Source organism: Capsicum annuum, chromosome 2 (assembly GCF_002878395.1).
Source record: "Capsicum annuum cultivar UCD-10X-F1 chromosome 2, UCD10Xv1.1, whole genome shotgun sequence".
In the NCBI taxonomy this organism is placed as follows: domain Eukaryota; kingdom Viridiplantae; phylum Streptophyta; class Magnoliopsida; order Solanales; family Solanaceae; genus Capsicum; species Capsicum annuum.
The window spans coordinates 145530140-145545803 of record NC_061112.1 but is presented as its reverse complement, the minus strand read 5'-3'; the positions used below and the strand labels follow the sequence as shown (position 1 = coordinate 145545803).

General features: G+C 37.7%; 2 protein-coding genes across 8 annotated transcripts; one reads left to right on the top strand and one right to left on the bottom strand.

The window, feature by feature from the left end:
- Window positions 1-1004: 1004 nt before the first annotated feature.
- LOC107860271 (protein IN CHLOROPLAST ATPASE BIOGENESIS, chloroplastic) lies at window positions 1005-4293 on the top strand. 3 transcript variants are annotated; one of them, XM_016705559.2, is made up of 11 exons: window positions 1005-1213; window positions 1456-1539; window positions 2315-2389; window positions 2473-2515; window positions 2676-2733; window positions 2882-3049; window positions 3134-3196; window positions 3273-3367; window positions 3467-3548; window positions 3644-3754; window positions 3909-4293. In XM_016705559.2, exons 1-11 carry the CDS (start codon window positions 1027-1029, stop codon window positions 4047-4049), a joined length of 1107 nt encoding a protein of 368 aa, XP_016561045.1. In that variant the 5' UTR covers window positions 1005-1026; the 3' UTR covers window positions 4050-4293. The 3 variants fall into 3 exon arrangements, with proteins under 3 accessions (XP_016561045.1, XP_047263330.1, XP_047263331.1); XM_047407374.1 differs by lacking the exon at window positions 1005-1213 and having other exon boundaries at window positions 2286-2389; XM_047407375.1 differs by lacking the exon at window positions 1005-1213 and having other exon boundaries at window positions 1463-1532; window positions 2286-2389.
- Window positions 4294-4578: 285 nt separating this feature from the next.
- Window positions 4579-11205, bottom strand: LOC107860269 (filament-like plant protein 7). 5 transcript variants are annotated; one of them, XM_016705557.2, is made up of 7 exons: window positions 10874-11204; window positions 10723-10760; window positions 9960-10144; window positions 8398-8536; window positions 5790-8238; window positions 5652-5715; window positions 4579-5295 (listed from the first exon to the last, which is right to left on the bottom strand). In XM_016705557.2, exons 3-7 carry the CDS (start codon window positions 10056-10058, stop codon window positions 4825-4827), a joined length of 3222 nt encoding a protein of 1073 aa, XP_016561043.2. In that variant the 5' UTR covers window positions 10059-10144; window positions 10723-10760; window positions 10874-11204; the 3' UTR covers window positions 4579-4824. The 5 variants fall into 5 exon arrangements, with proteins under 5 accessions (XP_016561043.2, XP_047263327.1, XP_047263326.1 ...); XM_047407371.1 differs by having other exon boundaries at window positions 10892-11203; XM_047407370.1 differs by lacking the exon at window positions 10723-10760 and having other exon boundaries at window positions 10892-11205.
- Between the last annotated feature and the right edge of the window lie 4459 nt (window positions 11206-15664).

The window sequence follows — 15664 nt, the reverse complement described above, 5'->3', positions numbered from 1 at the left end:
TTGTGATGGTAGAGATGGTTGATATTGTTGTAACTGTCATGATGGTAGTGGTAGTGGAAGTTGGTTGATGTTAGCAGTTTGAGGTGTTGATTGTGGTGGTTAAAAATGCATGCATGATAGTTGACGACATGTTGGCGGTAGTTAGAGACTCCGCTAACTATGATGGTGGAGATGAGTGTTAGTATAGATAGATTATAGCAATGATATAGTAGTTCACAGTTGTGGAGGTGGCGACACCGCTGATAGTAATGGTGGTCGAAGAATGCATGGAGCTGATGATGTTTTAGTGGGCAGTTAATGGTGGTACTAGTTGTGATAGATGTGTTGGTTGGCAGTAGTCACTGATGATGGTGTTGGCGTTGTCGGTACATATAATTAGAATAATGAGAATGACATGTGTGGTTGTGACTCACAACAGTAGTTGGTAGCGATATTGGCTGTCAATGATGTTTGCGACGGTGAAGTGATTGGTGCTGGCGACAGAGGTGGTTAATGGTGGTGACTGGTGATTGTGGATAGAGTGGTGGAGAACATTACCAACACAAGAATACCTCTTAATAATATTAAGACTTGATTTTAAATATGAATGATTAAGACCTATTCAGAGCTAAAATCTTAATAAACACAAATATATTTAATGATCTAAGGCCTAAACCATTCAAATTAAGAACTCCATTAAGTGCAAACAAATGATGCGAGATGATTATTGTTTATTTCTCTAGCAATTATGAGCTCAAATTGAAAATCTTACTAGAAAATATTAAATCACAGTCTAAAATTTTATAAAGTTAATGCAAACGTCAAACGATAATCTAATGTTTATTGTAAGGTTGAGCAATATATGAGCAAACATTAAACACAAATTTAATATTATTCATCAAAAGAAAAAAGTAATTCAAGAATTATTTATCGTAGCACTCTTAAAAATAAAAACAATATCCAAAAATTAAACTGAAAAGGAACATTTGTATAACTCAATCCAGTTTAAGTTAAAAGTCAGCCCAGCCCATTTAACTGACGGAAGGAATGGTTCAGTTTCAGTTTCCCAATTCACGTGTAATCTACACACAAACAGTATCCAGGAAGATAATGAAGGCGGGTGGTGGAGTGGTTTTCGTATGTCCACGCGCCGTCGCATTTCCCGGCATTTTCTTTGGCCACAGACGACCCGCATTCCGATGCTATTCCTCTCCTTCTTCTTCTTCTTCTCCAGGTAAAAGAAAAACTACAAACCTACAAAAACTCTTTTGTCTACTACTTGCACCTTTTCATATTACGACACTCATAAGAACGCTTTAATTGGAGCTATATTTTACTAAACTAACCACATTAATTATGCTTTGTAATTATAAATTTGACTACTGTATTACTTTAGTACTCGTTGGTTACTACTACAATTCACATGTGTTTTGAATACATACTTGAAATGAGAAGTGTCTGTTTTTTGCAATGCAGACCATGTTTCATTTATCAAAGATGTAGCTGCAACTCAACCACCGGAGCATTTGAATCAACTTCTCAAAATCCTTAAGGTGAGAGGTGAGCCAATCTAATTCCATGTTATGAATTTTGATTAATCTGATAATGCTTTTATCAGGAAAAAAAAACAAAAAGATAGATGGAGAAACCGGCTTTAATTACTTTATTCCTAATACCTCATTAGTACTTGCCGTTATCATATATACTCCTCTGTTTCATTTTACTCGACCCTAGTTGACTTGACACACCTTGTACTTTACTAAATTAACTTATTAATGATGCTCTGAAACACTAAATTTGACTATTATGAGTACTTTATGTAGTTATTTAATAGTAAGGGGAAAATACAATAAAATTCTCTTGATTTCCTAAATTGGACAAGTAAATTAAAACAACCCTTTTTAATATAACCAACTGGCCAAGTAAAACGAAATGGAGCGAGATATAACTGGTCACGGTTGCTTGTAGTTCTAGTCAGAGTTAAAAGTTACAACATTAGTACTTTTCCTCACCTCTAGGTCCTCTTCAATGTATTTTAGTGTTTAGGAGTGACTTATCAGTATTGAAACTTATGGTGTCAGGGGGGTCAAGTTAGTTTAGGGTAATCTTTTGCTTCTCTTGGTTATTTGATATTAAAGAAGTGTGATAGGATGATACTGTACGCTTGACGAAGACTTGTGTATATCCTTTATTAGGCTTACTTAACTGAGACTTTTTGCTTAGGTTGTTATTGATATAATCTTTGAACTTTGGAGAGTTGATAATTTGATTACCAACATAACTGATTTCTGATGGTTATTATGAAGCTTATGCATTGCTCAACACCTTATGATAGGTGAGGAAATAATTTCTCCCGGTGCCAAGCAAGGGCTGATTCCTCTAGTGATTCCTCTTTCCAGAAGGAATTCAGGTATGGTGGGAATTGGATATCAAGCTTCTTTTAAGTTGAAAGTATACTTCTGTGTTTATTTTTTTCCTTCTCTTCTTTTGTAGATTCTGTAACTGCGTTGTTACGATGGCCAACTGCCCCATCTGGGTAATATAATTCGTCAAATTGCTGAGTTTTGTGGATATCTCTATTATACTTTTTGGAGCTTATCTTGGTTTATTCTCTGGGCTTGATTTTCTTCGAATTCCTCTCAGAGAAAAAAGGGAAAAAATATTTTATATTTTATTTATATCCTCATTGTTCACAGGATGGAGATGCCGTTGGTAGAAGTGCGCAAGTATGGTGTGTGGCTATTAGCTAAGAATGTAAGCTACTTTGAACTTGCTCTACTACTTATGATCTGAATTCTGGATGATGTTTGAGAGGGTTAATGCTTCACTCTTTCACTATGCTTTGGTAGCACGCACGAATGCACACAATTCATCTCTCATCTTTCCTTTTACCATGCTATAGGTAGATCAGTACATTCACAGGGTTTTGGTAGAAGAAGATGCAAATGGCCATCAAGAAAGAGCGGATGAATTGTTCCGAATTTCAGCTGATGCTGGCAAGAAACTTTATGAGAAGGGTGACTTCGGAGCATCAAATATTTCAAGCTTAGATACCTATATATTGAAGAAGGTAGATGGAAGGATATGTGCTGCAGTATCTTGATGTTGGTCATTGTGACTTGATCTAATTACACCCATGTGATACTCTCTCTAGGTTGGCTTGTTTCCAGATGTACTGGAGCGCAGAATTAAGCAGCATTTTGACAATGGAGACAATGTAAGAAAGTTTCTATTTATTTAGTGAGCAACACACAATTCATAGCATATGGGTGATATATACGTGTTTTTGGAAGATTTCAGCTTTGGTAACGGGAGAATTTTATACAAAGAAGGAGCATTTTCCAGGATTCGCGCGGCCTTTTGTCTTTAATGCTGAAGTTCTGCTGAAGTCTGTATATCGCATAGTTTTTCTTCCTTCATATATCTGTATATCTATTAAACAAGTTATTTCTACAGTCTATTTACCTATGCTTCTCTTCTTTTCCAGGGTTGGGCGCAATATAGAAGCTAAAGACGCTGCTAGGGGGGCTTTAAAATCACCATGGTGGACTTTGGGTTGCGAATACCATGTATGCCATTCCTTGATCCAATCAATTTCTTCTTGCCTTTTGCTGCACTCTGATGCAAAGTCTATTTGTTCATTTCATTATTGAACCTCATGCAGGAAGTTGCTAATATGGCTGAATGGGAAGATGAACAAATCGAGTATATCAGAGAAAAAGTAACTGAGGAGGGTAAGCAAGCTGACCTAAAGAAAGGGAAAGAACCTGCTCAGGTATGACTAAATTCTCTAGTCAATTTGAATACAGATGTGTTTGTGTAGGGAAACGGTTTCCCTTGATAGATTTCTGCACCTACCTAGTGCCTACTCCATGACCGAAAGAAGAATGGCCTATGCTTCTTTTTTTCGTTCTATACCTATTTTGTAGGTTGCATTGGATGAAGCTGCTTTCTTGTTGGATCTAGCTTCCATTGACGGTGCATGGGACGATAACGTGGAAAGGATTGCTGAATGTTACAAGGAGGCGGGGCTGCCTGAAGTTGCAAACTTTGTGGTTTATAGAGACTGAGTTACCAGCAACTTTGCTGAATATTGGACGTGTTACACAAGACTCTCTTATGATTCCTAGTAATCGGCCTATTCAATTTTGGCTCCAGAGATCATGTATTCTAATTATTTCCAGTAGAAAAAGAAGAGACTACACAAGTCTTAAATTTGCACCCCATTGTGGTTTCTTTCCTCACACGGGCTCAATTGTAAAAGACCAAACATCTGTTTACTCCCTATAAATAAAAAAGGACCATGGATATATACACTGCAAGACTATTCAGGGGTCCAATGTTGGTTTGGATGATAACAGGAAAATAGTCACGCTCAGTCATGCCTATTCCCTTATCATTGTGTAAGTGTTTCACTTGGGTTCGTAAATATCAGTCTTTTAATATTTTTTTGGGTTCCATTTGCAATTCATTTTGTTATTCTTCTCTAAATGTATATCAATGTTTTGGATATATTTCAGTTTACATACACATTACTCAACTAGCAAAAATCGTACTGGGCAAGTATAAAGCACGTCGAACAAAGTCCATGCACCAAGATTAGAGAAGTTTCATACTCAATATCATTTTATGCAATTGGAATACTATACCAATAAGATTAAGGAGTGGTTCTAGCTTTCATATACAATACCACATACAATACAAAAAGTGGAAGAAAAAGAGGAACAGAAGGGAGGGAGATAATGAGAGGGGAAAAGAAAACATTGCTATCAGCGCCAAGCCATGAATGAAGCATAAACATCACTAGAAACAACAGCCTGCAGCTTCGAATGACATCCATGCAGGTCATACCTTAAGTTTTGTCATGCTACTATTTTTCTTACCTTTTCGCAACAACTTCCTCCACAATCCAAAAAGATTTCTTTTCTTGCTAGTTACAATAGGCAGGGAGCCAGTAACCGTTTCATTTCTTGAATGTGTACTTACATTTGTCAATGGAGACTTTTCTTGTTGTTTCACTGATCCGTCAACACTGGAAGAAGTATTTATCTTGGCATCCAGAATGACTTCCTTGGTAGTAGGAGACCCCATTTCATCATCCTCAGCCAGCATCTTGTCAAGAAGAGATGAGCGGCGTCCAAAACTCTTTTTTGGAGTTGACATGGGAGCACTAGTTGTTTCTGAAGTCGTAGATATCACCTTATCAAAGAGAGCTGCATCCCCAGGCGAGGCCAATGCCTTCAATTGCTTCCCTAGGTTCAGAATAGTCTCTTGACACTCAGCCAACTTTTCTGAAGCTGCAGTGATCTCCCAATCCTACGAAATTAACAAAATGTGTGTGTCAATGCTGTTAGTACACATTCAATAGAGAGTTACAGAACTCAACTTTCTTTTTTTTTTTTTTTTTTTTTTTTTTTTGAGAATTTGAACTAATGTTAATAAATAGAACTCGACTACTTCTTGAAATAGGCAATGAGATATATCACATCATTTACAACACTACATTTTTGGTTTTTCAAAGTTCGATTGATTTTTATCTGGTATGAGTTATATCAATTAAATATGACCCTTTTTAGAAGTTTGGATTGTTCTGCTAATAATGAAGAAACATGCATCCAGAAAGTTCATCTGTAAGCCCTGAGATAATTTAACTGAAGCTAATGGGAACTTACACTTTGAAGAAGCTTTTCTTCAGGGTCCACCTCAGCATTCTCCGGTAACTCCCTTGTTTTTGTGCTGCAAATTACATGTTTCAGGTATAGAAAGACCCCTAGACAACTACTAACAAATTTACAAAGCATCAGATGTACCTTTCTTGCTGCAGGTGAAGCAAATTGCATGTAGAATCGAGCTTCTTATTGGACTTATTTTGGTCCTCGAGTTCCTTCTCTAAAGAGCAAGCCTTTTGACAAGCTTCATTCAGTTCCAGTTTAGCTGCTTTGAATTGCATCTCAAGATCTTCTTTCATCATCTTTTCTTTCTCAATTTGATCCTCCATCATCCCCTTTGACTGTCTGAGATTTTCTACTTCTTTTTCCAGGCTTTTGATTGTTTTCTCTGATTCCTGAAGTTGAACCATCAAGGAATCACTCCGGAGAGTTTCTGCTTGCAGTTTGCCTTCCAAATCCACCTTTGTAGGTCCCTCTTCCGGAAACTCATCTTTTGGTGATTGAATTTCATTATCTACAGATCGTAGAACTTCTTTCTTTGGCAAAGAACTCATCCGACCGAGTGAGGAAAAAACAGGAGAGTATAATGAGTTTCCTCTTTCAGTCTGAAGTTTATCAAATTCAAACATAGGATTAATCACCCCAGCTTCCATTCCAATACTGCTTCGCGAATCATCCCAGTCAAACTGATTTTTTATAGTATACTTCATGCTTGAAACATCTTGAAGGGAAAAACAGTGGTTCACAATCCATTCCAGGGTCCAGGTTAATCTTTCAGTAAACTTTTCAATGTGAACCTTTCCATTCAATAAATCGCGGCAAGTTTGGACAAATTCTTGAAGAATAGTAGATAGTTCTGAAGATTTCCACTGGAAAACACGAACAATGTAGGCTGTCTCCTTCGATGCACTTTCATATGGTAGAAGTCCATTACCATTGCGAGATGAGATTTCTGGAATACTATCATCTGTCGAGGGTATATTGATTCCTTCAATGATATCAATAACCTTATTAATCGATGTACCCATAAATGACAACCTGTCTGGTTCACATTTTTTTTCTGATGACACATTATCACCAGTTTCTGTATTTGATGACTGCCATGTTAATGAGTCATCACATATCACATTACACTCACCATGGTTGGGAGAACATGCTACGTCAGCATCTATTGCACTTTCATTTGCTTCCGCAGGGTTCTTACTTGAGGGATACTTTTGTGCCAGAGCAGTTCTGATATCTTCCAGTATTTCGTATGGATTTCTTTGTGTTATATGGCCATGCTCCAAGAGCATTTTCAGTATGTCATCAACTCCACCAGAAGCTTTACTTGTCAATATTGTTTTTGACTGGTCATCATTGCTGGAAATATGACCATCTGTCACATGAACTCTCTCCGTACTAATTGCTTTTGATGAATGAGAACATAACTGAGTCTCCAAAGCACTCTCATTTCCATTTTCCCTCGGTAAGGCATGATGAACAGCTCCCTGAGGGTTAACTGTAGACTCGATGGCTAATTTTTCCATCTCTGCAAAGTCATCCATCAGATTTAACTCTGAAGCTCCTACACTAATAGATGAAGATGGACCGATTTGTTTCTCATTTTTGAACTGCTCCAGCTCCGACATTAGTGCAGACGCCCAAGACTCGGAACAACCACCTATGTCATCACTGCCCATATCAGACAGAGATGTCACAGATAGTTCCTGCGCAGAGGGAAGATATTTTTCTGGTTCAGCACCCGTTTGAGCATTTGTCATCCTATTAAATTTGAGTTCACTAGCTCTTTTGTTAAGGGCTTCTTTCAGAATCCTATTTTCCTCTTCCATCATGCATAATTGCTCAGAGAGGAAGTTAATATTTCTGTTCGGAGTATCAGGAGCTGTCTCTGAAGTTAAATCTACTGAACCATTTAGAGACGGATTTGACTTCCTTCTCCTGATTTTAGCATGATCCTTCCCCAGCATCTCAACTTCAGTCTTCATTTTGGCCAAGGCGGCCGGGCCTGGCAGTCTCTTCCTAACAAGGACACGTAGCCTTTGGCACTCTGAGTCCAATTGTGCAATTTTCTTCACACTGTCCAGATGTTGCTTGTGTGCAACATCAGCTGTTCGGCGATTAAATTCTCTCTCCTCATTCCGGATCTCAAGCTCCTTCTCAAGGACCCGTACCTCATACAGCAGAGAAGAATTATCTTTTTCTACAGATTCCAGTCGCGCCTTCAAGGCACTGAAATCTGCTTCTGCCCGAGCTACTTGTCCTTTTAAATGACCTACTGTCTTCTCCTTTGCCACGAGAGCCATACTAAGCTGACTGTTCTCGGAACCTAATCGTGCAAGCTTCTGCCCAGCATCTGCAAACTTTTTCTCTAAGAGAGTCCTTGTTTTTTCAAATTCTTTCGATGCCTCCAATACTGCATCATGAATCCTGTTTTCCTGCTCATCTCGAATGAAACGCAACTGCTGCATACATTCCTTGAGTGCTGCATCCAAGTTACCTAATCTCTCTTCACCAGCTATGCTCTGCTGTAGAGCTTTTTCTAGTTCTTGCTTTAGCAATCTTGCTTCAGTTTCAGTTTTCTCCCAGCCTACAGATACCATTCATAAGTGACTACACTGGAAAAAAAAAACCCTACATTTTGTGAATTCCAGGGAGGATAGAATGTAAAATATACAAAAAAAAGATGCTACAAAAGAAGCTAAACACAATGAATATACAAATATAATGGTAAATTAGCTATGGTTACCTGCAATTGCTTCCTGTGCAATTTTCATCTGTTTCTGTGCAAAATCATCTTTAGCACGACATTCCACCAGAGCAGAAGAAAGCTTGTCAGTTACAACCTTCAGCTCTCGTTCTAGTTCAGTTTTATCACTAGATAGCGTCTGTAAATAGAGGAAGTGTAGGTTAGCTGGCTCAGAGCACATAACACTATCATTGACCAAATATCTAAAGCACATGTAAGTATAGAAGATTTCATCAAGTTCAAGCAGGATCATTATTTCTTCTGCTTCCAACAGCAGATGCATTCATCCAGATACATCCTCATTTTATTAGGTTTGAAGTTTCTAGTCAAGGTGGTGCAGAGGGTTATTGAGCCAGTTTGGACTTCACCTTGCCCACCTATCAGAAGAAACTAGAGAAAAAGAAAGAGAGAGAATATGCAAAGGTATTCTGATTTTATTTTTTATGAATGTAAAGATATGACACTTAAAGCTAACGATTTCTAAGTCCATGTAAGCAAACCACTAGGACATTCTCCAACCAATGCGGGACTCTAACACTTCCCTACATGGTTAAACTCAACTGGACCGTGGATCGGGAGCCCTAACAAGAATACATGGTCAAACTCAACTGGATCGTGGATCGGGAGCCCTAACAAGAATGGAGGTCCTGGCTCTGATACCATGTAAAGATATGACACTTGATCCTAAATCAACCTCAAAAGTTAGCTCTTGAGGGGAGCATTGCTCAAGTCCATATAAGGATGTCAGTCGTTTGTTTCCCAACCAATGTGGGACTCTAACCCTCTCTAACACCCCCACACGCTCAGACTGCCAAGCTCAGACTGCCAATTGGAGCATGGACAACATAACATGGGGATCCAAATAGGAATGAACTTGGCTCTGATACGATGTAAAGATATGATACTTGGGTCTAACTCAATCCCAAAAGCCAGCTCATGAAAGGAGAATTGCCTAAGTTCACATAAGCAAACACCAATCCATGTCCCAACCAATGTGGACTCTAACCTCTACTATAACAATGAATTTATTCGCTCTCCGGGTAGTAAAGGTTTGGATGGCAGGAAAGATGCCTCTGAAAGCGATGAGAAGGTTTCTCAAACGTTAGGAGCTTGAGATTTCAATCCCCTTCAAAAGTGGCTTTTTTATGATTAGTTCCAACTTCCAATTATCTAGAGATCATTTCCAGTGATGTTTTGATGTTTTGTATTTGCCTTTCTCAGCTCATAATTATAATCGAAGCCACGATAAAATATCAAATATTGGACATGAAAGGATTATTTGCTTCATCAATAAAGTTTGGACTCCTGATTAACTTTAGTCAACAAAAAAACAACAAGAAGAAGTTAATGTGGCTAGTATGGACCCTGGATCATTTAGTTGCCCCATATCTCTAATCAATTTGCAGCAAGCAAAGTTTCTTAAATACTTATGTTACCAAGGATATGAAATATGTAATGGATACCAAGCCGTGTGAAGATATGGGAGTCATAATTGACCAACAAGCTAAATAGATTGGGCTTTGAACAGAAACAAATAATTAAAAGGACTACGCTTTCGTTACCTCTTCGTCATTTCTTCTCAAAGAGAGATTTACTTTGTCTTCAGCAACCATGTTTTTTTCTGTGGATTTTTTCTTCCAAGGCCATGATTTGTGATCCATTGTCTTTCAGGATATCTTCCGGCACAGTCTTATTCATCCAAAACGTTACTCAATCTCGTCTTAACTACATCTATACAATCAAATATCTGCATACACAAATTTCTTTTAACAACACAGCAACAATTTGACAACAAAACTTGTGCACTGAAAATCTACAAAATTATTCTCAATATACATCAAAAATCCCCAAAAGAACGCGATAATCTCATCTAAATAGGTAAAATGGCAAAAAGGAGGTGCAATTTGAAAGCGCTTCCCGGAGTCAACTGCACTAATCTGATATCAAACCATTGGCACCCAACACATGTATTAGATCGATTTCTAGTGCAGTTTCCAGAATCATTATACAACTCTATCAACAATCACTTCTATATAGTGAAACAATTTACTTCATTTTAAAAAGCAACCACTTCTATATAAGAAATGAAGATAATCTCATACATATATTTCATGTTCAGCCAAAAATGCATATATTAAATCATTATTTCACAAATTTCATTAATTTATTACCCGAGGATTAATTTTTTCAAAAAATGTCAACATACACACACGTTTTCTTCACTTATCTATAATTAATAATAACATTATACTGTGTCAAAACGCAGAAGGACAACATTACAAAACAGTAACCAAAAAATAGAGCCAAAAAAAAAAAAAACCTTACATTCAAACATTTAACAGCTGAACAGTAGCTTCGACCAGCTGTCGGAAAACAACAACGCAAATGAAAAACCAAAGTAGAAACAAAATAAATAAACAGTAGAAAAAACAACAGTAGTAAGTGAAACATCATTTTCAAATCATAGTACACTCACATTCTCGATCCTACCTACCTAACCACCATTTGCAGACCAAATGCCAATGACTATGAACAGAGCTAAGTAAAAAAGAAGACAGGATGTAGGTAACTGGATCTGAAATGAGAACTGTAAAACGGGTCGGGTCGGGTTTTGGCGGGTTGCTTTGTGTAGACGGAGCGTAAGAGAGAAGGAGGAGGGAAGTCAGTGTCAGTGTCAAAAGTGTCAACCACTTCACACGGTTTTTATGTGGGTTGGGAGCAAGTGTCGCTGTCTATGTATTGTCCCCATTACATGGCTGACTTGTTTATGGGACAAAAACTTTTTCTTCTCAATTCTTTTTTTTTTTTTTCGTTTTCACCCTAAATTCGTATTGGGGTTCGGCTAATTTGAATTCGCGTTGGGTATGGTCCCATGCAGAGATAACACTCTCTACTAAGATTTTTTTATATTCAGGGCTCGAATATAAAATATAATCAAGGGAAAGAGCAATCCCATCCACTGCACCACATTTTTTAGTGTTCACTTTTTGTTTACTATATTTTCATGTTCTTGGAGTTTGTTGTATTGTGACTATACTGTCAAAAATGTTCAACACTAATTAAATAGGTGAGTTTACCGGGCCGTTTAGTATGATTTATAAGGAAAACTATTGTGGTATATAGCCTCACAAGTGAATTTGGAGAGGATAGAGCAGAGAGGTCACGTCAGATGGACTTTCGACCGAAGAGAGACAAATCAAAATATGAAGAAATACATGACAATATAATAAGAAAAGCAATAGAGAGCATTCAGAGTAAGAAAACGGTGAAATAATGCAATAACTTAAAAGGAAATACAACCATATAATTAATGCGTAAAAAATACAATGATTCCAGGTTCTTAATTAGCTTGCAAACAGAACTGGCCAGGCCCCCACATGCCAGAATTTTAGTTAGCTAGTCAAACCCTTTTTAAGTGCTTATGATTATGAGGCTTTTATTGAAATAATACTTTCGTTAATAATCTTAATTAAGAATAGTCAGTTCTTAAATCTTACGTAAGCTAAGAAAGCGGGTTTAATCTTTACCAGAACATGGCGGTATTTGGAATTAATCACATTGTATAAACACTTAAATAATGCAAAAATAGTTTTCTTTTATTAAAAGCTTAACCTTTAATATGTTATGTGTTGATAGTTGTTAGTTCTAGAAATCAATAATAATTTCAGGCCTACTGTTCGCAAAAAAATTTTGTAGATGCGGAAAATTAACTTCAAGCAAAAATAAATAATAAGAAATAATGATTTTATATAAACAAAATTTGAGGGTATAATTTTGTTATTCTCTCGATTCTTCTCTCCTAAGTTTTTCCGTGATTCAAGGGCCTTCGCAGCGTGATTCTCGAATGTAGGATGATTTAAGCCTCCTAGAAATGCATTTGGATCTCCAAGAATTGTTTGACAACACTTCGTCTTGTCGAGTTGACCTTCGGGCAGAACTCCGTTAGTCGATTCGTTGAAGAGCTGTGTAGTCAATGCAAAAGCTTCCTCTAATGTTTGCTGAATGACCTCAAAAAAATATGTAACCCTCCTATTTATAGTTGTAGGGGGTAGGCAGTCCAACTGTAAATAACCTCTTCTGCCTCATTTTGATTGGTCCATTCAATTTTCAAGCTTATCACAAAAGTTATGTGACAAGGTTGCTTGTGATTGGCCAAAAACATGTCCTTTGGGACACTTGGCGATGTTTCCTTGGCTCTTGAATTTGACTTGGATTGCCACCTTATTTGATCGTGTGGTCTTGCCTCATTGCTCTTTAATTTGACTGGGATGCCATGTCATTTGATACGTGGCATGAGTTGGGCCTCAAGGTGAGATGGACCTTGATGGAGAATAAAACGGGTTTGTAGCCCAAACTAATTTTAAACCCAATAAAATATGAATCAAATCCAAATTTTATATGAATTTGATTCAATAAATTTTACTTGTCTACAGATGGCCCCTACTTCAAGACTCGTCAAGGTGTTTGATTTGTCGGACCTGTTAGAGACGAGATTTGAAGTATTTGTAAAGCCCTATTTTTTTTTTAAAGACTTGAGCATTTTATCTACGTCCGACTCCTCAAAGTCATGATTATCCATGTAGAATAACGTGAATCTAGTGTAAATTCTATTTAAGACTAAATATATCCAAATCATGTAGGATTTGGCTATTAGTCCCATATCGAATTTTAATAGGAATGATTAATGATGTTATCCCACTTCAAAAAGGATTAGGAATTTGACTTATTTTGGACACTTAAACGTCCCAGTTCTTGTTGAAGACAACTTTGTTCAGCAGATTCCTTTTTAAAATCAAATTGGGGCATTTCAGATTCTATCAAAGGACATCAACTCCCCCGTTAATCATTGTAATTCAACCTGAGCAGAAATTCAACTTCCGTTCTTCTCCTCTTTTTGCTCTTTTTTTCATAATTGAGCTTTCGACACTTTGGCGCATCTGTAGAAGAAGCTTCATAACACATCGTGGAGGTGTCTGAATCACGAACGACTTGTAGTGTTGGAAAGTAGACTTGTAAGGCTACGTTCTACGCAAAAACTACGCTCATCTTATCACCAGATCTGCCCAGGTATCATTTCAAAATCAGACCTTCAGTTCTATTTCGTCACTGTTTACTTGTTTTGTGCAGTCTTACGAAAACTCTCATATCTTGTCTTAGGAATATCAAAATCAGGAGACGTTTTTTACGTTGAAAACTAGACTCATAGATCTACGTCTCGTGCTGAAACCACAATTAGATTGCATCTGAATCGTCCCATATATTGCTCCAAATACGGCTTTCTAATCCTAGTTCGCTTGTTATTTCAGCTTTGCGCAGCGTCACGAGAAATTTCATATCTCAACGCGGAAGTGTTAAAATCAGGTGCAGTTTTTTGCATTAAAAAGTAGATTCACAAATATACGTCTCACGCGGAAATCACAATCATATTGCATCCGAATCATCCCAGATATTGCTCTGAAAACAACCTTCTAATCCTGATTCGCTTGTTATTTAAGCTTTGCGCAGCGTCACGAGAAATTTCATATCTCGACGTGGAAGTATCGGAATTAAGTGCCGCTTTTTGCATTGGAAAGTAGACTCACAAATCGTTTAATTTAATATATTTGGCAGGCCTTCAAACATATAGAGGCTATCTTTAGTGCTTTGAAATTATGGTGAGCTTCCGAGACCAAACGACACCATATCCTCTACTTGAAATAGCAAACGATGAACGATATTCTCCTGCTAGAGTCCTTACCTTGAAAGTTCATCCTCTGGTAATAGGTGTATTTCTGCTTGACAGAGGATTGCCTAACATGTCTCTTCATCTAGACAAATGGGCGACAAAAGAAGAAATTGACGTCCTTGACTCCAAAAAGGTTATTAATACTACTGCTTTTGTGCTGAATTCATCTACACATGACAAGGAGTCCACTGCTACATATCCCAATGGCTCGAATAATGGCCTTGCTACATGGAATTAGCCCCAATCAGGCTTTGGCGAGTTTCATTATTTTACTTGCTATTGGGGATGGGTAGAGGATGTCCTTAGCCGTAGCAAGGAAGCACTGGAGTGAACTAAGATTTATGATGCTGTTTTTGCTTCTTTATTCACTTACGGCGTCAACGAGAATATTTTACAGGCCTTTTGTAAACTTTGGCATTCCTCGACCAATACAATTTGTGTCGGCATCGGTGAGCTTTCTATTTCATTGTGGAACTGCGTATGATTGGGGGCCTTCCAGTACATGAAACTTTCTTTGATGAAGTCATCCCTTCGGCCAAAGAATTGTCACAAGCAGATCAGCAAGGGAAGCCTTTTTTGCCTAAAATTTGTGCTTACTTATTTTCAGCATTCTATCAGCTTTCAAATGGTGCGTCGTCTAAGGAGGTTTCTGTCCGTGACTGGGTGAATTTTTGGTTTAAAGGATCGGAGTGGTACAAGGAGCCTTACCACGAGGCCCTAAACAGCCAGCTAAACCAAAGTCAAATCACAGTCCGAACGGCTACATTGATACATCATTTTTACCGCGAACGGAAGAAGAGAATGTCCCTTTCGTCGAGTTAGGTGTAGAAGGGTCTCTTAGAGAAGAGACGAACTTGGCTGTTTTTCTTGCTTGTTGTCTTTGCAAGTTCGTTCTTCTAATTAAGAAACTTGACCACATCTGTCCTAGCATGTTTAAAATTGCAAGTCTAATGGCTCACGGGGAGAGGTTTGCACTAGCAATTCCCATTTTGGCTAGTATTACAGAGGCTCGGCAACGATCACAACTTCAACAAACTTAGGTGCAGGCGACATAATTTTTCCTATACAATATGTCTATGGATGGATTGGTGTGTATTTTAACTCTTATTATCAAGCACAGCATTACAATGGTGCTCGTATGTGTAGGATTGCTGGGGAAAGGATGGCTAGAAGCTTTGATACAATGCTAAGTGTGTATCAAGAGATTCCAACCAACACAAGAACAACAAGATGAATAATAAAGTGCTAGTGAATCGAAAATGGCCACACACGGCTTCACTAGGCTTGCAACACTTGTTTGAACTAAAAAAGTGAGTTTAACAACAAGAACAACAAAGACAATATTACTAGTGAATCGAAAGATCCCCACACGGCTTCACTAGACTTTTATATTCAACAACACAATGTTAACAAGATTTACAAAGAAAGAGATAGAAACTTGACACACAATATTCATTAATCTAAGAACCCTAACAAGAGAAAGGACCCTAAGACTAATAAATATCAATACTAAGTTCTTACTTGGACCAAGAGGAACTCAAA